A 24,630-nucleotide genomic window follows, 5' to 3' on the forward strand; every position below is an offset into this window, starting at 1 on the left:
CTACAAATTATTAAATAAAAACAGAAAAAACTACCGGCAGTGGTAAAGTTTAAATCCATGAAGGAAAGTAGAAAGTGAATGAATGTTTATCACGGAATACATTTAAATATGCATACAAATTTGTTTTCTTTTTTTTATTATTTTTTTTAATGAATTATGGTAAGTAACGTTTATAACAACCTTTTTCCAAAACACAATATAAAGTGTGAGATATAACAGGATAATGCATACGTTTATCATTTGTTTTCAAAACGCTTACAAAAAAGTGGGACCCCAAATTTTACTGTGGGACCCCATTTTCATGACTTGATGGAGTCCATTGGACCCCATTTTGAAAATTCCTAGCGTCAACACTGCTGTCAACAGAGGAAAAAATGCGTTATTTAAATAAATATATTATTTATAAAGCAAGTCCGAGTATCATTGGCAAATTTTCACCTAGTCCCGGCTTTGGCGTGCTGCACGCCTTGGCATGCATATATGTGTCCTCTTTTTGGGATTTCAGAATATGGTCAGCCTACAATATACACATGAATACATCCAGGATCAAGCATTAGAAAGTTTGACTTGGTGAAAGTTTGAACCTTAGCCAGCGTGTATCATTTCAAACCTGTACGTCAGTCCCTCTCGTCCGCCCGCATCGTCTCCTAACTTTGTTGCCGACAAACCACGGAGAGCCGCTGACCTCGCTATGTCATCTAGGATGTTGTGTTGTGGTTAAAGTCACTGAAACAGATGGCTGGTGGTGATCGCCAATGTCCGTAGTGCATGATAAAAAATATTATTAAATGAACTAAAACTATCAATACTACAGTAGTATTAGCCCCGAGATGAGACCAAACCAGAGCACGCTGTTCAGTATCTTAGCCACTGATTGGTTCAGCCTCAGCCAGCATTACTATTATTGGATTAAAAGTATATAAAATGTCTAAATGGTGTTCTTTCATGTCTAGAGTGCTCTTGTTATGTTGAACAATTTATTGAAAGGATATTAAACAGTTTTTTATGCTGTAGTTATTAACTAACATTGATAAACGAGGGATTATTGTAGATGACTAATTATTAGGTCAACATTCGAGCATTCAGCAATCGTCGGGCAACTTCTGAAAGTAATTGTTTGCGCTCAGATGATGGACACTTCTTCTTTTGAATTGTTAAAAAAAGTTTAAAATCACATATTATTTTCCTATGCATTATAATTGTGTGTTGCTTCAAGTTGATCTGTCACATAAAATCCAAATAAAATGTATTTAAGTTTATGTTGTAACGTGACAAAAGGTTAAATGGTACGGATAGGGTTTGACGCTGCCAATTCCGATACTGATTATCATCGAATGAAACCATCCGATACCAATTCCGATATCGATCACACGTGTAAATTGTAAATGTTTTAATTTATTTATGGAGAGTGCTTTCGATTGTTCAACACTATCAAACAATGTTTAAACTACATTTTATTTTATTTTATTACATACAAGTATTTCATCAAAACCAGTCAATAGTACACAATAACAAAACAAAAGTTAAAACTATAATCAACGACTCATTTAAATAATTAGGTTTTTGCCCTCAAAGTCCTCCTGTGTCCAGGGAATTATTCCCTGAATTTGTAAACATTAACAATAACGATTTTGAGAAAAAAAAAAAAAATCTAATAAGTCTAGTACCAATCATATACTGATACTACCCTTGGTATTGACACCACTAATTTATGGATCGATCTGCCTTATTTTGTTTTGTGTACTTGCTTCAACGGTGCTGACACATTTTATTAATCTACATGTTAATTTCCTGTTAATATCTGCTTACTTTCTGCTGCAACGTGGTTCCATCTATACTTCTAAAAATGTACCAAGCATTTTTTTTTAGTGTTGTTTAAAACTAGCTTTGCGGTTATCTTAGCTATTAGCATGCCTGCTCTTGGCTTGTTCTCGGTGTGTAACATGTTTAGCCTTGTTCTTCAAATATAGTTGTCATGATGCTTGAGATTGTAAGAATCACAGTTTATTTGCCATAATTAATAACTTAGTGGAGCTGCTCCACACTGTGCATGGAGATACACAATCATCTGCTAGCTGCTTGTCAGCCGGGGTAGTAAACAAAAAAATACAGAGGGTATCAGCGTTTGTGATCATTAAAAGGCTTTATTCGGAAATGGCGATCACATTCGATCAATTACCACATATACTGTTGCTACAGTAAATGGTATGAATACCCGCTCGACATCCATTGCTTTCGGTCCCCTAGGGGGGGGGGGGGGGGGGGGGGGTTGCCCACATCTGAGGTCCTCTCCAAGGTTTCTCATAGTCAGCATTGTCACTGGCGTCCCACTGGATGTGAATTTGTGAGTTCTCCTTGCCCTTTTGTGGGTTCTTCCGAGGATGTTGTAGCCGTAATGATTTGTGCAGTCCTTTGAGACATTTGTGATTTGGGGATATATAAATAAACATTGATTGATTGATTGATACTTTTTTATGCCGCTGTATACCAACAACCTAACAATATGAACACCACTACACTTTGGTTTTGATACTGTCAATATTTGGATCTATTGGCCCAGTCCTGCTTTTTTAATGGCGTAAAAGTGTTAGAAAGAGCTCTCAGAATGATGCAGTGTACCACCGAAAATTGGACTCACAATACAGTAATACAACTTAAAACAGAATAAATATTACACAAAGTGTAGATGATCATTAGATGCTCTTAATGTTTGTGTCAGGTCACTGATTATTTAATCAACGTACAGTTAAAGATAGAGTCTTATTTTTTTCAGAGTGACAGAAAGAAAGACGAATGTCGACTCGCTTCTCAACTGCACTCAGGCGCCGCTCCATTCCGGCCTGTCTGTCGTCAGAGATCCGACCACAGGGATGCTGCTGGATTTCACAGAGGTATTCACACTTTCTCAAGTCCTCCACTCTTTGTTTCATACAAAAACATCACTGTTGTCGACTAATTCATATTTAGGTATTATTGGAGAACACCGGTCTTTCTGCAAAGAACTCACTGTCATTACAACGCAAACCTGGACCTCCTTCAGAGAGTCTGAGAGGCAGCAACACCAATTATCCCTTCCTGCCTGGTGAGTATTTATGACTAAATATGAAGAACATACTTTACCTCGAATATCTGTATTAACCCTAACTTTATTTCCATTCTGCCTCTAAACAGGGGGCATGGAAGAACTTACTCTGGACCAAATCAAGAACAAATCTGAGCTGGAACAGGAAGTAGACTTTGAAAATGGTGGGTTTATCTTTAATGGTGTTTTACCATTGTTCAAATAAACTGGATGAATCAAGTCCAAAAAAGTATCAAAACCCCTTTAATTTTTCTGCATCTTGTCTCAATACAACCACAAATATGAATAGATTTTTGGGGATATAATGTGAAAGACCAACTCAAATGGGAACACAATTGTGGAGTAGAAGGAAATGATACTTGATTCCCCCTCTACCCCTTTTTTGGCATATAATAGTATTCAATCCACTTTATGTAGAGTGCAACCAATTGCCTTTTTAAATGTGTAGTTATGGCTAAATGATGACCTAATACCTAAATATAATTCACCTGCTTGTAATCTAATCTCACCCATTTTTAGTTTTTCATTGCTTTTGTACTTTTGTTGCTGTATGTTAATATGGCACCGCTCAAGGGATGGCTGGTTGCAGCAGCTCTGTGCTCTTCTATATCCTCCTTTGTGTTTTTAATGTTTCCCTCTTGTTTGATCTGTTTTTACCTTTCCTGCACTGGTACCACACCATTTCCCAATATTGGGATGAATATCAGTCTATCCTATCATATATAATTTCAGTTTTAAAACTTTTTAAAGCCACTTTATGGTCAAAAAGGGCCACACATCCAGAACCTGAGCAAAAATGTTAAGACAGGACAAATTCTTATTTTTTTCCTTTTTTTTTCTTTTTGGTGTGTATACCCTTTCATATGGGCATATTTTGTAATATTTTTGTATTAACTTGACAAAAAAGGGTAAAATACTATTCAACTATTTTCCGCAGCGTTGTCCCTCACCACAATGCGCTTCACCACATAGCATAATTTTATTTTATTTATCTGTTTTTCAAGCATATTCTACATTTTTGCCCTAAATTAAGCATTTTTCAATCAGAAAAATGGCTAAATAAACTAAAAATAGCAGTACTACTATACTGATGCGGTTGCAGTTAGTCCAGAACGCGGCAGCACGACTTCTAACAGGGGCCAGGAAACGCCAGCATATAACCCCAATTCTTCAGAGTTTGCACTGGCTCCCTGTTCATTTTAGAATTGATTTTAAAACATTGCTGTTTGTTTTTAAATCTTTACATGGACTGGCACCTCAATATATCTCGGACCTCATCCAAATTTACATCCCCGCGCGCGCTCTGAGGTCCGAAAGCCAGCTCCAGCTCGTGGTGCCCAAGACCAGACTTAAGACCAGGGGAGACAGGGCCTTCTCTGTGGTCGGCCCTAAGCTCTTTAACACTCTGCCGCTCCATGTTCAAACTGCTTCCACAGTGGAGTGTTTTAAGTCTCGTCTTAAGACCCACTTTTATTCTTTTAACACTACGTGAGTTGTGTGGTCCTCTGTCCTCTGTTGTCCTCTGTGTTTTTTATACACTTTTATTTTTATTTTACTGTTTTAATTGATTTTACCCTTTAAAATAGTTTTTAATCATATTTGTTTTTATATTGTTTTTATTGGTTTTATTTTTATTCATTTTTTGTTTTATTCAGTCATTGGTGGAGCATAATATTGTTTTTAACATGGCTGTGCAGCACTTTGGAAACGTTATTGTTGTTTAAATGTGCTATATAAATAAAGTGGATTGGATTGGATTGGATTGATGGCTATTAGATGAGACCAAACCAATCAGATCAAGCTTTTCAGTATCGCGGCTACTGATTGGCTCAACCTTCATGCAGCATTATTATATTAGATTAAACTAGTGTAAAGTGTGACTTAAGGGTGTTATATCATGTCAAGAGGGCTCTCATAATGCTGAAAAAAATATTTAAAAGGTAATAAACAGTTTTTATACTCTAGCTATGAAGATATTCGATTTAATATTACTGATTCCTACTACGCGGAAATCCCCTTAAAACCAATTAACAGCCATACACCGAGAAACGAGGGATTACTGTATATAAAACGTGTGTGAAAGAAATCGATCCCTATATGTATGCTTTAAATCAAGCCTGGGCAATTATTTAGAGAAATTTAGAGAAAAAATGTGTCTGGGAATCTATTTTTAGAAACACTAATCCAAAACCTCACAATAATGTCTGATTGAATGCTAAAAATGTTATCACAGACCGCTTAAAAAACGGAATGGAATTTTACATTTTTTTACTGAATGAGACATCCAGAATGTACAAGAAAAGGTGTGATTTACAATATTAACTATGACCGATAAAACACTGAATATTGACAACATAGGAACATTGCACCCCCCCTCTCCATCGACATATTTTACAATCAAGTGAAACGCAGCAAAAATGCAACCAAAACAGCGAAATATGAAAAATAAACCCACCTCATATATCTGATATATCACTAAGCTTTACAACTTTGTTGTAAATATCACCTTCCGCGTCTGTCCCTGATACCCACATTTCAGGCTTCCTGCTTGGTGCCTCGTCTGAGCTGCTGTGACTTAGATTACTATAGTAACGAGTATATCATCATGCAAAAGGACAGATTCCAACCATTGAAATACTCTGTATAGTTCAAGACTTACAGTCATTTGAAAACATCACTGCACATCAGAGCTAGAGTTTCCATCTTAAAGATCTAAAAAATGTTTTGGGATTGTCCGGCGGGCCAGCATGTGTCCCCCAGGCCTTAATTTGCCCAGGTCTGCCTTAAATGCACACATTTTATTATATTTATTTTTTGTTCTGTTTCTATTATTTTTATATCTGACCAATTTCCTAGTGGCTACTGTACTGCAACTACAACGTCAGTATGATTTAACTTCTTACATGCTCTCTGTTGTTGTCTTTTTTACCCACAGATTTACTCAGAATCCCCCCTGGTTTTAAAGCTGGAATGGACTTCACTGATAAAGGTTTGTGGGTTAAAATACATTCTCAATTAATTTAGTGGTGTTCATGCTAGATCACTGATACGTTAGTGCAGAGGTATCCAAAGTGGAGCTCCACAGTTAGTTTTTCATTGGCCCATGGCACATTGGAGAAATTAAACCCCCCCAAAAACTGAAAAAAATATATAGGCACCTATATAAAGTGCGATCGATCGGCCACTGGCTATTGTGAAAAAGTATGTGATCGGGCTTTGCCAATTAATGTCTTTCAATGCATTTCATTATATGATTGATACTGGAGCCATCAGATTGATATTTTTATTTTCACAAAATAATTTTTGGTAATGTTTACAAATTCAGAGAATAATTCCTGGGCCCCAGGAGGCCTTAGAGGGCAAAAACCAAAGGGTTTAAATGATTAGTAGATTGTATTTTTATTAGTTTTTAATTGTTTTTTGTAATTGTGTACTATTGACTTTGTTATGAAAAAACAATTGTATGTTATATAATAGAATAAGGAACTTGTTTAAACGTTGCATTGATATTGTAAAACAGTCAATAGCACTCAGCATGAATTAAAAAAAAGAATACCTGAATGGAACATCCCTAGTTGATTCTAGTTCCTACTAATTACACAGCTCTTTTTCCTTGTGACATTCACTTAGCATCCAATGCATACCTATATCTTTGCAGCATCGAGAGATTCCAGTGCAATAACTCTTTCAATGTGCTGTTTTAATTTTCTAAATGTGTGTCTTCAAGAAGCGAAAATCGCGAAACCAGAGGTCAACCTCATGTCGCTACTGTCCGCTTCTGATGACATCACTGACTTGATGGCTGATGTAGAAGGGAAGGTGAAGGGGCAAAAACACGAGGAAGCTGCCAAACTACCAAGAACAAACAGCCTTGAAGACCTGGGCATCCAGGTACGACATTCTTCCTTTTTGATACGCAATTCTGTCAGTGGCTATTAATTTTACAAATTTATAGCTAAACAACTAATTCAAACCATAATTTGCTTGTTTGTTGATGGTATAGTTTGGTGCGTTCTTACCTTCATAATACATTTTCAAATACAAAACGACTTGTTATGCTTTTCTAATATCTCCCATCAGGCGGCTGTGTCATCCTCCTCTCACTTCAATAAGGAAAAAGATGTGAACTCAAAGCAGAGTGAGAAGCCAGAAGATAATAAAAAATGGGCAATTCCTGTGGACATAAGTTCTCCTTGCGAGGACTTCTACAAACGCATTCCTCATCCGGCTTTCAAGGTACTCCTGCCTCTTCATCACGTCGAACAATTGTTCGTTGGCGGACAACGTCTTTCGTTTTTTTTCCAGTGGCCGTTTGAGCTAGACGTGTTCCAGAAACAAGCCATACTGCGACTGGAGGCCCACGAATCTGTGTTTGTAGCCGCACACACATCGGCTGGCAAGACAGTGGTGGCCGAATACGCCATCGCCCTCTCACAGAAACACATGACAAGGTGTGTAGTTGCTGTTTACCATACATTTCGGACCATAGGGTGCACCGTATTATATGGCACACTGCCAATGAGCGGGTTTATTTTCATATTAAAGGCGCACCAGATTATAAGGTGCAAAAAATGTTCATATGATATTTATTTCTACATTTAAAAGACATCCTTTTGGTCAATACAACATGTAATGGTGGTTATTTTGGTCAAATTGTTGCATAGATTATGTTTTACAGACCATCTTGAAGCCACTTTTTGACTGCCTCTTCAGGATGCGCCGTTTGGTGGGCGGTTCTTTTACACGGCTCTACATCTTCTCCCCGTCACCTTTGTTTTACCGGTAGTTGTTAGCGCATTCATAGCCAATCTAGTGACAGTTTGAAGTTAGAACTTTATGCTAATATGTACAATGGAGGACAAATGCTCCCATAACAAGAGGGTAGTGAAAAAGAAGGAGCTTATTGTCTGCGGCGCACCTACAATGGCGGACACGCACACATTTTTGGGACTTATGGAGATCCCAAATAGACATCAGCAGGAACCCATTGGTAAGGAAAGTTGGTTTTGCATAGTAAGTCGAAACAAAATGCCAGTTAGTACTGTATGTCTTCTAATAGGTGCCATTTTGGGGTCTTTACAGGTTGTATTCCTATAGGTTGTTTACTTCAGTAGAAGTAAACAAAGAGGTGGGCCACCAAACCAATATGGCTACTGTGAAGCAAACAGAGTACAAACTATCTGAGTACGCAAGGAGCTTAGATCTTACCACTAAAAAGAGATACGGGCAAAAAAATATAACTATGCAATTGTAACTATTCATATACGTTATATAAAAAAGACTTGTGTAATGTTTTATATACTTAAAGAAACATCAAAGTTTTGGGCACAACCAGAATAAATGTTTTATTCTAGGTTTTAAGGAGAGCTGTCGATTTTTTTAGAAAATGTAAGGGTTGAGCCTTATACTACGAAAAATACACTTACTCTAATCATAATTATAACATATTAAAATGTAATTTTCATGTCAGAGTTGTTTAGACGTTGTGCAACGAAACCAAAAGTTACCCTTAGCTTGTGTTTTGGACACACGCACATTTGTCCACTCGTGCTTCGTCTCGTTCCTGGCACCTCTTCTCACCATCAAAACTAATTAAGAGAATATGTGTGTGTATTTGCAAAGATAAAAACACAGGGTGTACTTGTGTTTTGTTCTTGAACAGTACCAAGTGAACAGGTGAGACTCCCTGTGCATTCCATTTTGCTTTAGGGTAAAACAAAAGATAAGACCTAATAACCATAACTAAAATTAATAAAAAGTCACATAATTACACAAAAACCAACATTTGATACAGAAAATAATATATCAAACAAAACAAAAGCATTGATAAAATGTAATTCAATGCATACAAATTCAAAATTAAAGAGGCTGTTTGCAACTTGCTCAAAATACCAATACCATTTATAAGTGTCTATATATTTTACAATTTCTAATTTTATTGAATAAAAACTGCTGGGGTTCAAACTGTCTTACCGACACGTAAGACAGTCTGAACCCCAGCAGTTTTTATGCATTGAGTGCGTGCACACATAGAAAAGCAATCTTGAAGTAAGTAACAATAGATAGCAGTGTACAGAATTGAGATCAAACTTGCAATCATGTTGTTATGATAGGCGACAGAGTCAACGATAGCTAACGTTAGTAGCTAAACTTTGCTACATCGCTATCATGTGCATGCAAAACCTTTTTTTACACTATTTTTGAGGGGGGTCTTAATTGTGTCTTTTGATAGGACCATCTACACTTCCCCAATCAAGGCCTTGTCAAATCAGAAGTTCAGAGACTTCAAAGAAACTTTTGGAGATGTGGGACTCCTTACAGGTGACGTCCAAATCAGTCCCGAGTCTTCATGTCTCATCATGACCACTGAGATTCTTAGGTATTCCAGCACAATTGTGACAGACAGTTGAATAGTTGTTAAGTTCCTCCTCGGGCCCATAAATGCACCCCTCTCTTCCTTCTCAGGTCTATGCTGTACAACGGTTCAGAGGTCATCAGAGACTTGGAGTGGGTCATATTTGATGAGGTCCACTACATTAATGACGCTGAGGTCAGGAGATTTCCATGATTTCTTTTGTTTTATCCCCATTAGACTTTCACGATTATATTCTCCATTTTTCAGAGAGGGGTTGTGTGGGAGGAGGTTCTGATCATGCTTCCCGATCATATCAGCATCATTCTCTTGAGCGCCACAGTGCCAAACGCTCTGGAGTTCAGCGAGTGGATCGGGTAGGCGCCATGACATTAACACAATTGACCTGTAACGAAAAAGGCATAAACTAAATATTGACAGGGATGTTTTTCCTCTCGTTAACCAGCCGCATTAAGAAGAGGCACATTTACGTGATCAGCACATTAAAGAGGCCTGTGCCTCTGGAGCATTATTTGTACACTGGAAACAACACAAAGACCCAAAAGGAGATGTTTCTGCTTTTGGATGCAGCAGGAAACTTCCTCACTAAAGGGTACCATTTTTTTGCTTTAACAGTACACCTATTTTATACTGTACACCCATGTTGACCCTAGAATACGCTTGCGTGCGTCGCTTCTCTACAGGTTCGAGTTCAGTCTGTGATAATAGGATTATACGTGTGTATACTGCTCATTCAGAGGCCGTATAGCCTGAGCCAAATATGTGACTTTTGTGAACGAACCGAGTCTTTTGAACGGCTCTTTTAAGTAAACGTCGAGAGCCGATTCGCAGTCGCGAGATGTTCGTTTCCAATTTTTACGCACATGCAGATACATTGTCGGTAATTGCCCAAGTCGCATGTGCGTGCAACCCGACTCGCGACTGGACTATAGATTATGAGTCAAGAGTCAAAGAAAACAAAGCTGCATTTAGATTCACTTTTCTCGTTCATTTTTCTGATGTAGATATGTAAAGTAGTTCAAGTGTAAACACACACTCGAGGTAGGGTAGTACAATTTTGTATCTATTGGGGCGTGGTTTAATTTGCAATCTGGGAACGCCTCCAGGAACGAACATCTTGCATATACATAGACTTAAAAAATGTAACTGTAGAGCAAAATTTACACCAAGCATACCTGATATACAGTACAGGCCAAAAGTTTGGACACAACTTCTCATTCAATGGGTTTTTTTTATTTTCATGACTTTTTACATTGTAGATTGTCACTGAAGGCATTAAAACTATGAATGAACTCGGGGAGTTATGTAACAAAAAAAGGTGAAATAACTGAAACATGTTTTATATTCAATTTTTTTCAAAATAGCCACCCTTTGCTCTGATTACTGCTTTGCACACTCTTGGCATTCTCTCGATGAGCTTGAAGAGGTAGTCGCCTGAAAGGGTTTTCACTTCACAAGTGAGCCTTATCAGGGTTGATTAGTGGAATTTCTTGCTTTATCAATGGGGTTGGGACCATCAGTTGTGTTGTGAATGAGAAGGTGTGTCCAAACTTTTGCCCTGTACTGTATATCATTTGGACCATAATGAAATGTTTTAGTTATAGATTTAAATCCTCATAGGTACCCTTTTCTAAAAAAACTCAGCTAAAATAGATATTTTTTTATAACTTGTAATAACAATTTTTTGGTAATATGTAATATTTTTTTAATAAACTAAATAAATATATTAAAATATCTCCCTTTTTGTATGCTTGTGCACCTTTTTTTTTTTACATTAGATTTATTTTTGTACTGTATATTTCTTTGCACTGCTCTATTGTAGTTACATAATATTGATTTTATTGTGGGAATGTGAATATTACAACAGCTAACAATTCGATTTAATTTACTTTCAGAATTGAGTCTTGATTCAACGCGATTCTTAACTCAAAACGATACTCGTAAGCCCGGGGATAGCCCAAACAATGTATTTTTTAAAATTATTCTTAAGAAAATAAATAAACAATTCGAATTTCGAAAATTGTAAATGTCTTGGAATCTGAATAAATAAGAATTGTGATTCGGTTGTGAATCAAATTTCTTCAGCACCCCTATTGTATTGTATTTACATGTATATTGTGATTACACCATGGAGAGAGAGAAACGTAATTTCTAAGATCTGTGTCTGATACACATTTGACAATAGGGACTCTTAAATCTTCAATTTTAAAGTGTAAGTGTGTTGTCGAAGTGTGTTACATAAAATATATTTAAGCTTGGCAGATGTGCAGCTATGAATAATTATAACAATATTAAGAAAGTTTTAAATACACATTATTGTTTTTTTTTAGGTACTATGCAGCTGTGGATGCCAAAAAGGAACGCACCAGCAAGTATGCCCAGTCTTTTGGCACAAAAAGCACAAATCAAAACACCACAGCGAGTCAGGTAATTTATTCCCTCAAGTTGATGCTCTTCTTATTTTTTGTCCTTCACTTTTCTGTCTTCCATCTACATTTTAGGACCGAGCGGTGTGGCTCACCCTCTTGCACTTCCTGTCCCAGCGCCAGCAGACTCCCGTGGTGGCCTTCACATTCTCCCGCACACGCTGCGACAAGAACGCCCACTCTCTGGAATCCATGGACTTGACCACGTCCATAGAGAAAGCAGAGATCCACTCCTTTTTCCAGAAGAGCCTAAGTCGCCTTCGAGGAGGAGACCGACAGCTTCCTCAGGTATGCAAACTCTGCTCCAAAATGGTGGTTTATCCGTGAAACACTACCCAGATACTGTAAACACAAAAGGCCTCCATCGTATAGAAATCTGTTCAGATATGTTTTAATGAGCATTGTAGCAAAGTCATTGTTTATTTATCGCAACTTATTATAAAAATGCAACTAATGGTTTTTTGCAACTAGAGAAAGTAAACACTAGCCCAAATAGACGCAGTAGACATTGAAAGAGTAAAAGGAAAAATATTTTTGGGTGTAATAATTGTAACCTATTTTTATGGACTTGCCTCTTTGTGATGTTAAGTTCCTGTTATTGTGTTGAAACGAGGACGTTTCTTTTTGTAAGAGGGGAGGCATGTAACCTATTTTTATGGACTTGCCTCTTTGCGGTGTTAAGTTCCTGTTATAAGCTGTCATACAGTATATGCCTTGAGCTCTTATTTTGAAGGCGCAAAGAGCGGAAGTGGTGGACTCATTGTGGTGGAGCAGAGTTTGGAAAATAAATTAAATAAAGTGGTCCTCGTGTAAATCTGAAGCCTTGTTATTTTGTAGTTTTATACAGTATAGTTGACATATGTAAACCATCGGTTACATAATTAATGATTAAAAGAACAGGAAATCTCATATAGAATATACAGCCTAAGGTGGCAAGAAATATCTCTAAAATGAATAAAGCATAATATGTATTGGGCAAAAAACACTCCATATTCTCTACTCCTCAGTAGTATTTCCATATCTGAGTTATTGTGTCGAAATATGAGGAACCAACTTCAAAAGTATATTACAATCAATACATTTTGGTCCTAGTATTGATCCCTGAGGTACACCACAGGATATATTTAGCGTTGTAGAAGTGTGTTGGTCTAGCTCCACGTCATTGACGTGCGGTGAACTAAACACCAGGTGAGGCATGCGTACTTTTTTTTCTTCTTTTCTTCTAATCATTGCTAATTTAGGATGCACATTAGAGTAACAGGAAAAAAAGGGAGTTATTCGCTTTCATGAAAACGTTATCATAATCATATTATGATATGATAAATGGTTCCAAAAAGTATTTAATAAAGTTGTTATTAAATACCCTTTGGTCCCATTGCTTTTAACTTTTCTGCATTTGTATCTGAAGCAGCAATAGCTATCCTCCATGAAATCATACTTTGTATGACCACATTCATTTTGTCTTAAAGTCCAGTTTAGAGAAGTATTTCATCTTGGATACGTATATAATCCCCCATATTGGCAGACACATTCATTTAATTTAATATTATTCCAAAAAATTAAACAATATTTTTGCATCTGACAAAAAACACCCACAAACGCTGGCTTACTCTAATAAAAATGCCATGTTTACATAGTTAAAAAAAGAAAAAAGGCTGGCTTCTGCTGGAGAGATGTGTGTCTTCAAGCTTGAGCGCCCCCTCTTCTCCCAGTGTGGCGAGTCAGAGTACTGCTGAGGCATTGAACTGCAAGTTGACAATATATCGACCCCTACCTTGAGGCATAGGTACATGCGGCCTCATGGCCTGCCTTTTCCCTGTGGCAACAAGCATGCGCCCCCTCGCACGCACACGCCCAATACACACTGTTCGTAGCCGTGGAGGCACCGCCTGTGTCTGCCTCACTTCTCGTATGCTGCGTTGTTTTGATCAGGAAACATGGAATTTCTACGATTTTGACCATGAAAATTATAAAAAATATACAGGAACCACACCAAAATCACATAGAAAGCATAAACCAAAAGAGAAATATTAAAACTTATTTTATTTTATTACTTTGTTTTGAAACATCTCATGGTTAAGCCACCTGGTGGCAGGTGAGGCACTACTTCACTTGCCTCCCCTGACGGCACGTCACTGCTCCACTTATTGTTTCTTGTTGGTTAAGTTGCTTCTTACCCAGTTCAAGACCAACCCTTTGTTCTAACTTTTTGGTTCAAATATTGTGATTAATAGTGTCTAATGCTTCAGTTAAATTTATAAATACTGTCTCTGCACACTGTTTATCATCTATTGCATTAGTCATTTTGTTTCGTTCTTCTGTTTTAGTTTTTTATGTTTACTTTGTGGCCCTGCGCAACCCAAGGGTCTCTGGGTCAATCCCCACCTAGTACCAACCTCGTCACGTCTGTTGTGTCCTTGAGCAAGACACTTTACCCTTGCTCCTGATGGGGGCTGGTTAGCGCCTTGCAAGGCATCTCCCTCCATCAGTGTGTGAATGTGTGTGTGAATGGGTAAATGTGGAAGTAGTGTCAAAGCGCTTTGAGTACCTTGAAGGTAGAAAAGCGCTATAAAAGTACAACCCATTTATCATTTATTTAAATATACATTCATTTAATGGCTTCATCAGCACTGAAAAAAAAAGGGTGCTGCAGCTACGACTGCCAACATGTACATATTTTTTGTACTCGGCGAGCATTTGGACACACTAGTAATTAAACTTTTTGCTTGCAATTTAACTCTCTCACGGATAATTGTTATGCTTTCTTATCTCTAATCTATCAGGGAACTTTTGAGTTGAGGTTCCACTGAATGGGCGTTATCTGGGGCGAAAGGGTATTTTTTTTAGGGATTTCTATGGCTACGTCCATCAGGCCTGGTCTAAATGAATATGTATATTTTAAAAATGCATAATTTTGAATACATGTTTGTCCAGAAGCTAATGTATACTTTTGTCCACAAAAGTGAACAATTTAAAAAAAATCCCGGCCCTGTCCTGCTCGATCACAGTGCAGCATTCGATACAATTGATCATGATATTCTAGTCAGTTGTCTCGAAATGCTTGTTGGTCTATCAAAGTATGTGCTGAACTGGTTCAAAACGTCTGTCAGAGGGAGAAAGTTCTATGTTAGACTAGGAGGCCATATATCTTAGAAATATGACAATCACTATGGGGTTGCACAAGGGAGCTACCTTGGTCCATTACTTTTTTCTCTTTACTAATTACCGCTTGGCGACATAATCATAAAACATAATGTAGACTTCCGTGGCTACGCAGATGATACAAAACTGTACATATCCGCAGAACTTAATGATAAATAAATGGATGAATAACAACTTCCTAAAACTAAATGAGAACAAAACTGAAATTCTAATTATTAGCCCCAAAACAAAAAGAGAAACGTTAATTAAAAACTCTAAAACGGATTAACTCCTTGGATTAAATCTGAGGTCACAAGTCTTGGTTTTATCATAGACTCAGAACTGAATTTTAACTCCCATATAAACAAGGTGACCAAAACATTTTTCTTTCAGCTCAGGAACATAGCAAAAGTACGACCATTTATAAATAAAAATTATGCAGAGAAGCTAATCCACGTCTTCTTATCGAGCCGGTTAGACTACTGTAACGTACTCTTCACATGTCTCCCTTAGACATACTTGCCAACCTTGAGACCTTTTTTGAGGTGGGCGTGGTTTGGTGGTAGCGGGGGTGTATATTGTATTGTTAGTGCTGCAAGGGTTTCTGGGTATTTGTTCTGTTGTGTTTAGGTTGTGTTACGGTGCGGATGTTCTCCCGAAATGTGTTTGTCATTCTTGTTTGGTGTGGGTTCACAGTGTGGCGCATATTTGTAACCGTGTTAAAGTTGTTTATACGGCCACCCACAGTGTGACCTGTATGGTTGTTGATCAAGTATTCCTTGTATTCACTTACGTGTGTGTAGAAGCCGCATACATTATGCGACTGGGCCGGCACGCTGTTTGTATGGAGGAAAAGCGGACGTGACGACAGGTTGTAGAGGACGCTAAAGGCACGCCCCCAATATTGTCGTCTATGTGGAAATCGGGAGAAATTCGGGAGAATGGTTGCCCCGGGAGATTTTCAGAAGGGGCACTGAAATTCGGGAGTCTCCTGGGAAAATCGGGAGAGTTGGCAAGTATGCCCTAAGACAGGGGTCGGGAACCTTTTTGGCTGAGAGAGCCAAGAATCCAAATATATAAAAATGTATTTCCGTAAGAGCCATAAAATATTTTTTTCAACACTGAACACAACTAAATGCGTGCATTTTAAGTAAGACCAACATTTCTAGAGTATAATAGGTCTCTTATTCTTTGTAATAACACTGTTATTCTGAAGCTAACTGTGGAGGGGGCGTGGCCTGCGGGCCTGCAGCGAAGTGGGGTGTTGCCAGGATCGGCCCGGAAATCAGCGACAGGTGCGTAGATGACCCACCTGGGCCTTGTTATCTAATCACCTGTCGCTCTGTTTATAAGCAGCAGCCAGGAGGAGAGACGGGGTTGGGGCTGGAGCCAGAGCGCAAGCGAGAACGAAAGAGAAAAAGACAATTGCTGGAAAGCAACTGAGAGACTTATTGAAAAATAAAACAATATTGTAACCCTGAAACAGGCTCTCATGTCGGCGCTTGGTGGTCTGAAGAACCCCGAGGAGAGCAAGCCCCACACTAACCAATAATAAATAAATAACTTCTTACCATTAACGCAACTTTTTGAACAGGTGCGGTAGAAAACGGATGGATGGATTAAAAATGCATGAGAATGTTTAATATTTTGAACATTATTTTTAACACTGTGATTACAAGTGGAATTATTCATTATTTATCGTGTTAATCAATGTCAGCTCAGATTTATCCGAGAGCCAGATGCAGTCATCAAAAGAGCCACATCTGGCTCGCGAGCTATGGGTTCCTTACCCCTGCCCTAAGAAAACCACAGAGACTTCAACTTATCCAAAACTCTGCAGCTGGACTGCTAACAAAAAACAAAAAGAGAGAACAGTCTTAGCTACTCTGCACTGGCTCCCTATAAGGCTTAGAATTTACTGTAAGGTTCTACTCCTTACATTTACTTTAAGGTCCTACTCCTTACATACAAAGCCCTAAACGGACAAGGACCAAGCTATATCGCCAACACCCTAACAAACTATGTACCAGAAAGAACCCTGCGGTGATCAGCTGCTGGGTTATTAGAGGCTGCCAGAAATAGTCAAAAGAGGATTGGTGAGGCATCATTTGTCAACTACGCCCCAAGACTTTGGAACTCACTGACCAAAAATATCAGGGAAGCCAACTCCATAGATACTCTATCTTCAAAAGACAGCTTAAAACCTATCTCGTTATTCAAGCATTTAAACTAGATATCAGGTAAGCCAGCTAACTACACATTTAACCACTACACTATCACCTTGCACTCTCACTGCATCACCCTTTTATTTTTTTATCATTGCTCTTAAATTTCTGCATCCACACTTTGATTAGTGTACTGTAAATGAAACCTGCGATTCAGTGCCTTTAATTTCCTACATTGCTGTGATTACTGTACTGTAAATGAGACCTACGGCCTACAACGATCCTTTTATTTTATCATACAAGGATTACTGTCTGCATTACTGTCTACATTACCTTTGGCACTGCCTTATCGTACGGCTTTCTACTTTGTTTTTATTTTATATCATTGCGTTACCATCAAACCGATACAGACCAGTTGGTTGTAATACATTTTTACTTTTATTGTAAGCACCTTGAGTTCACTGTAATTTGCTATTCTGACTTGTACCCCGCCTTCCGCCCGATTGTAGCTGAGATAGGCGCCAGCGCCCCCCGCGACCCCAAAAGGGAATAAGCGGTAGAAAATGGATGGATGGATGGACTTTTATCCTATATAATTGCGCTATAGCTTATTCTCTGCATCCATACTGTGATTATTGTACTCTAAATGAGACCTACGGCTCACAGTGATCCTTATATTTTACTCTGCATTACTTTTAACCTTTTATTTCCTACATTGCTTTCTTGTTCCACACTGTGATTATTGTAACAATTATTGTCTGATCCTTTTGTTTTGTACTTTGCTTATATCTTTATTTTTATTTTCTATCATTTATTTTCCATTTTCTACACTTGTTTTTACCAATATTTTTACTTGATCATGTCTTTTACTGCTGTGAAGCACTTTGAGCTGCAATTATTGTATGAAAGGTGCTATACAAATAAAGTGTATTATTGTTATTATTATTATTATTATTATTACTGCAATACAGTGGTCAATAATACAGTTTTTTGTACATTTGGGTGAGAAATAATCGTCACTCTTAACAGTCAAGGTAGCCTTATTATAAGTGTTTGAATGTGACATCATCAACAGAAGCCAACAAAAAATGTGCATGTTGTTGATTGAATATTTGCTTTACCAAGTAACAACAATGAACACTCCTCTTTAGATTGTGCTCATGAGGGACCTATTGAAGAGAGGAGTGGCTGTCCATCACAGCGGGATCCTGCCAATACTCAAGGAGGTCATTGAGATGCTATTCTCAAGAGGTCTAGTCAAGGTCAGTCTGACTGCTTCAGCGAGCATGTAGAACAGGGGTGTCGAAACATCTTGACTAGTCGCTAACACATGGATCCACGCGCACACGCACACGCACACACGCACGCGCGCACACACACACACACACACACACACACACACACACACACACACACACACTCAGACACGCACACACACGAATAAACACAATGTGACACTTTTTTCACCACACAGCAGAGCGTTGATTGTGATGTAACAACAGTCATTTGTACAAAAATATAGAATGTAGGATTTACAAAATTATCAGGAAATGACCAGGGACAATTCGGTTTGCATTACTTGAAGCAAACTATAGCAAACAGACTGAAATCAGCGCATAACTTTAACTTTTATTAACAACCCCACCCTTCCACATCAGACGTTGACGACACTGCAATATGAAGTATAAACAATAAAACATTGAATATTAAGATAATGTGAAAGTTAGACTACTACGGTGTTTACTTCCATGACAACCTTATTAAAGTTTCGTAATTAATCAAACACCAAACAGTTAAAATATGGCAAACGTGGCAAAGTGTGGAGAGTGGTTTGCTTTGTTGTCTCTTTAATGGGTGTATTATTTTAATTGTGTATCAATCAATCAATCAATATTTACTTATATAGCCCTAAATCACTAGTGTCTTAAAGGGCTGCACAAACCACAACACAAACCACTACGACATCCTCGCTAGGCCCACATAAGTGCAAGGAAAACTCACACCCAGTGGGACGTCGGTGACAATGATGACTATGAGAACCTTGGAGAGGACAAAAGCAATGGATGCTTGGACATTTTTTAGAATGCAAACATAGTTCAGGGAGCAGGTTGTGCGTTATGTCCCACTGTGTGTTGACTTTCTGTGTGTTTTATGGGTTATTTGCATCATGAGTGGAAAAGGTTGCTTGGATTGGGGTATATAAATGGATGCTATGCTCATTAGTCTGTAATATAAAATTCATGGTCATTGACTCACATTACGAACAAGGTGGTGTAATATTTGCAGATATTAAGAAGTAATGATCTGCATCAATTTAGTAAGGTATCATCAAATAATAAAAATGCATTTCTTTCAATATTCATCATAACAAAAACGGTAATATTAAAAAAATGGATAGATGTTGATAGTCCAACTCATACCGACAAAAGCTACGGAAAAAATATTTGTAGAAAAAACTGCATATAGTTTAGATAATAATGAATCATATATTGGAATATAGGATCCATTATTTAAATTTGTTTTAACTATTAAATTAACATATATGACTTATTTTATCATTGTGCAAAATATTGGACACAATGTGTTGTCAAGCTTTTGAGATGTGATGCAAGTATAAGCCGCTGTGACACTATTGTTCGCTTTTTAAATGTTTATATTTAATTTTTTATAAATAGCTGTGATGATAATGTAAATGAGGGATTTCTAATCACTGCTATGTTGGAATTCTTATTAATATTGATACTGTTGTTGATATTCATTTTTGCTTGACTATTTTTGGATTGTTTGTGTGAAAGTTGTCCGTCTATCTGTGGTGGCCCTGCGATGAGGTGACGACTTGTCCAGGGTGTACCCGTCTTCCGCCTGTGTGCAGCTGGGATAGGCTCCAGCATCTCCCGCGACCCTGTAAGCGGTTGATGATGGTTAGATGGGTGTGTCATGGTTGTGTGTCCTCTCAATTGCTCTGTTGATTGCTATTTTGAATGATGCTGGTTTTGGAATTGGAATTGTATTAGATATTGTATTATTGTGTATTATTTTGTTGGACTGATTAATAATAATAAAAAAAAAAAAATATATATATATATATATATATATATATATATATATATATTAAGTAATGACAAAATGAAAAAGTTGCAATTTGAACACCTCTGATTTACAAAGAAAATAAATCAATCCTCTCCGGCGTTAAAGGTGCTGTTTGCGACTGAGACGTTTGCAATGGGAGTAAACATGCCTGCCAGAACTGTGGTGTTCGACAACATTCGTAAACATGACGGAACCAGCAATAGAAATCTGCTGCCTGGTATGTTGTTCACTGCTAATGTTGATTGCGTTCATCTCTGCACGTGTATCTGAGGTTCGACATAACTTGAATGTTTCTTTAAGGTGAATATATTCAGATGGCGGGGAGAGCAGGCAGAAGAGGTCTGGATGCGACAGGCACTGTCATCATTCTATGCAAAGGCGGCGTTCACGAGATGTCCGATCTTCATGTCATGATGCTGGTAAGGAATTTTATGTTATGTATGTTGGCACGGGTTCCCCCCACACTGCAGCATATAAGTGTCTGCCTTGTGCTTGGCCGCTAATCTCTCTATCTTTCCAAATGTCAGCTACTATAGGATGGATGGGTTGTTTTAAAGCAGTGGTCCCAAACTACTGGGCCGCGGCCCGGTACCGCAGAATAATTTTTTATACATTTAAATGTTTTTATTTATTTATTTGTTTTTTTTTATTAAATAAACATAAAAAACACAAGATGCACTTAAAATGAGTGCTCCAACAAAAAAAACTCCCTTTTTCATGACAAAAAAAAAAAAAAGAAAGAAAAAATTTAAAAATGCCACCCCCGCCGGGCTCCGGGACAAATTTCCAAGCGTTGACCGGTCTGCAGTTACTAAAAGGTTGGGGACCACTGTTTTAAAGGGTGATGTCAAATAGGGATGATCCGATATCAGCAAAACAAAACAATCAGTCCTGCAGCGTGCTCGACAGCCAGTTCATATCTAAATATCGCACACTACTTTGATCTTTTCTTGTATTTTAGTGAAGTCATTTACAAAACGTTAATACGGTAGACTATACTGTAAGCTACTACAAGATAGCAGCTACACAACAGTTGAACATATAATAGCACACAAGCTAGACATAGTACTAACTGTCCTCATTATTGCAGTCTAAATCACGTGTCAATGTATAAAATAAACATAGCTGCATAATATTAAAATATATAAATTCTCCAAGGCAGAAAGTTTGTTGTGTACTGAGAGGGGAAGGAAGCAACAACCAAGGCTAAACTGCGGTTTACAGGGTTTATTGAAACCTTTGATGAGTGAGTGGAGTGTGTATGCTACTGTTAGTGAATGGGTGTAGACGATGTGTACAATAACCATGTAAGTGTTACCAGGGTTTGTTGTCTGTGAGTTTTGGATGGAATATTTTGTCAAATCAAGGGGGCAAGGCGAAGAGGCAGTCCGTAAGAAGGCAAGCATTCGAGGGTCAGAGAGTTGCAGCATAGTCCGTGTCCGAACAGGGGTCGAGGATCGAGGAAGGCAGTTAGAGATCCGAAAGGATGTCGTGAGACAAAACACGATCACAGACGGCGGCGAAGTCACTGAGACACAAGGGACATGAACTAGGGAACAAGGAAGAGCACAAAAAAGGTCGGCACAGCACAAGGGAAGGGATGCCACACGTGATGCTTACTGGGAAGATGAGCGGCGTTCTGGAAAAGGTTCCTTGGGTCCGCTGGTCTTAATGCCACTCCCTCCCATTAGGGCCAGGGGGGCTGATTTGTGATTGCCTGCAGCTTTGTCGCAGCGTGGGCGTGCTACGCTCAGCGCGAGCAGGGGCATGTCTGGGCGCGCTGCCAGCGGAAGTGCAGGCAAACCCAGCTGCCGGGGAAAAGCGCGTTCGAGCCTGCGCCGTGACAATTTTTTAGAAAGTATTCAGTAATAAACGTGTCTTAATCATACGCTTTTATAGCTACCATTGTTCGTTTGAGTAATTTCACTTGATCAAACATTTTCTTACATTCCGCACTACAAAATAATAAAAGTGTGTTTGATTCCAGCTGATATCGTACAGAATCAATATCGTTACTGCCAATACTCAAGGCTCTAATATCAGTATCGTATCGGAAGTAAAAAAGTTCAGGACACCTATTTATTAAAAAAAAAATGTCTGGAACATCTTGTTGCATGATCAGATCATTTTAGAGTTTAGAATATATGCATTTTTTTTCCGTCAAAACTGAAAAAACAAATACATTTAACAATAGAGATGATGTACTTCATTGACGCATATTATTATTATTACCAGACTTTCACATAAAATGATGTGGCGGGCCACATTTTGCCTTTGGCCCTCAAGTTTCACTCTGGTGGTGTTAAATTGGACAGTGGAAAGGGAAATACATATATATATTTTTTTTTTGCTAATGTCCTAATTTTTTCTACCAGGGAAAGCCTACCACCCTCCACTCACAGTTCAGGTTGACCTACACTATGATCCTAAACCTGCTGCGAGTGGAGGCTCTCCATGTGACGGACATGATGAAGAGGAGCTTCTCTGAAAACCACAGAGACACTCAGGTACAAGGGAAAAACAGACTAAATAGACAGGATGCAGAAAAGGTAAGAGAAAGTTGTATAATCAGGCACCAGGTTGAAGAAAATTACCATAGGTCTGACACTGAGGTGTCAAAGACGTTTTCACTGAGGGCCACTCGCAGTTATGTTTGGCCCCAGAGGGCCGCTTACAACAGTGAATACTACTAATACACAATTTTTCTATGCAACTTATTAGTAGATTTTTTTAAAACTAAAATGTAAAGAAATATGGTAGGTCGCAATAATTTGACCTTAACATTTAGTGTATATTACTGTAAATGGAAAAACAGTAATGGCAGCGCCGTTGTCAGAATTTTACTGTAAAATGTATATGTGTTTTTTTTACTGTAAATAAAAAAAAAGCAATTTTACAGAAAAAAATTGGCCCCTGAGCTGCCAGTTTGTTTTTTACCACAAATCAAATCGGGGGGGAGGGGGGGGAGAAAAGAATAAAAGAATAAAATAAAATAAAATAAAAATCGGTCTTAGCCTGGGCCCTGGAGTGGGGGTGTAGACTGAGGCCAAGGGGAAAAAAACAAAACAAAAAAAACAACGACTCATAGCCATAGTACACATCCCTCTTCCATGTGTGTAAGAGGGAAACATCAAAGAACACAGAGGATATTAAAGACATTAAAGCAGCAGATACAACCAGACACTTCTACATGCAGCTATGAATAAAAAGTAAAATAAACATATCCACTGTGGTGGCTTCTGCGGTGTTCCACCCCATCGTCTGCTGGGGAGAAGGGAGCATGGCCAGAGACAGAAGCAGACCCAACAAGGCAACCAAGACAGCCGACTCCACTCTCGGCCAGTGTCCAGTCCGCATGGATGAGCGAGGATACGTCCAAGGTGACTGAGGTGTCCGACACCTGCTCACCCAGCCAAGACACCGCGAAGCCTCTCCGTCCCAGCGCTCAGTGCTAGCTCCACAGTCCTGTCCCCTCATCCGCATCTCCTCCAGTACATCCAAACAGCCTCTGGTGTAGAAGAGACCCTGCAGCTGGTCTCCATGGCCAAAAGGCTCCCGGGAGGCAGATCCAGAAGTCCACAAAAAAAGCACCACAGAGGTCACGAAAGTGGCACCCCTTGTCACACAGTCCCAAAGGGTCCCGGACCAAAATGCAAAAAAATATAATACCACATGAAAACAAGAGGGAAACACAAAAGGATGACACAAGAGCACAGAGCTCCTGCCTACAGCAGCCACTACAGCAGCGCCATCTTGGAAAAAAAAAAAAATATATATATATATATATATATATATAATTTTTTTTTTCTCCCAAAATAGAAAGAAATGATACATTTAGTAAGAAAAGTTATTGTACTTTATTGATACATATTCCAAATAAGATAAAGTGGCGGGCCACATCTGGCCACCGGTCCCTGAATTTGACACCTTTGGTCTAGCACAGGGGCAGGAACCTTTTTGGCTGAGAGAGCCATGTAAGCCAGATATTTCAAAATGTATTACCGTGAGAGCCATATGAGATTTTTTTTAACACTGAATACAACTAAATGCGTGCTTTTTTTAAGTAAGACCAACATTTTTTGAGTACAATAAGTCTCTTATTCTTTTTTATAACATTGTTATTCTAAAGTTAATCAATAATAAATATAATACTTCTTACCATTAATGGGACATCTTGAACAGCTGCGATAGAAAACAAATGGTTGGATTAAAATGCATGAGAACTTTTTATAATTTGAACATTATTTTTAACACTGTGATTACCAGCGGAATTAATAATTACTTATTGTGTTAAGCAATGTCAGCTAATATTTATCTGAGAGCCAGATGCAGTCATCAAAAGAGCCGCATCTG

General features: G+C 38.3%; 1 protein-coding gene across 2 annotated transcripts in view; it reads left to right on the plus strand.

Moving 5' to 3' along the window:
- skic2 (SKI2 subunit of superkiller complex) overlaps positions 1-24,630 on the plus strand; it is a 42,579-nt gene that overhangs the window by 6,521 nt on the left and 11,428 nt on the right. For both annotated transcript variants that reach the window (XM_061882083.1, XM_061882082.1), the window contains 17 exons: positions 2,774-2,891; positions 2,968-3,082; positions 3,172-3,246; positions 6,018-6,071; positions 6,810-6,973; positions 7,163-7,318; positions 7,388-7,533; positions 9,315-9,461; positions 9,548-9,632; positions 9,705-9,811; positions 9,901-10,047; positions 11,786-11,882; positions 11,957-12,169; positions 18,339-18,449; positions 20,383-20,494; positions 20,578-20,696; positions 22,653-22,784. In XM_061882083.1, coding sequence (XP_061738067.1) covers positions 2,774-2,891; positions 2,968-3,082; positions 3,172-3,246; positions 6,018-6,071; positions 6,810-6,973; positions 7,163-7,318; positions 7,388-7,533; positions 9,315-9,461; positions 9,548-9,632; positions 9,705-9,811; positions 9,901-10,047; positions 11,786-11,882; positions 11,957-12,169; positions 18,339-18,449; positions 20,383-20,494; positions 20,578-20,696; positions 22,653-22,784 — 2,098 coding nt within the window. The remainder of the gene's footprint in view (positions 1-2,773; positions 2,892-2,967; positions 3,083-3,171; positions 3,247-6,017; positions 6,072-6,809; positions 6,974-7,162; positions 7,319-7,387; positions 7,534-9,314; positions 9,462-9,547; positions 9,633-9,704; positions 9,812-9,900; positions 10,048-11,785; positions 11,883-11,956; positions 12,170-18,338; positions 18,450-20,382; positions 20,495-20,577; positions 20,697-22,652; positions 22,785-24,630) is intronic.

This window comes from Nerophis ophidion, linkage group LG21 (genome assembly GCF_033978795.1).
Source record: "Nerophis ophidion isolate RoL-2023_Sa linkage group LG21, RoL_Noph_v1.0, whole genome shotgun sequence".
Lineage (NCBI taxonomy): Eukaryota > Metazoa > Chordata > Actinopteri > Syngnathiformes > Syngnathidae > Nerophis > Nerophis ophidion.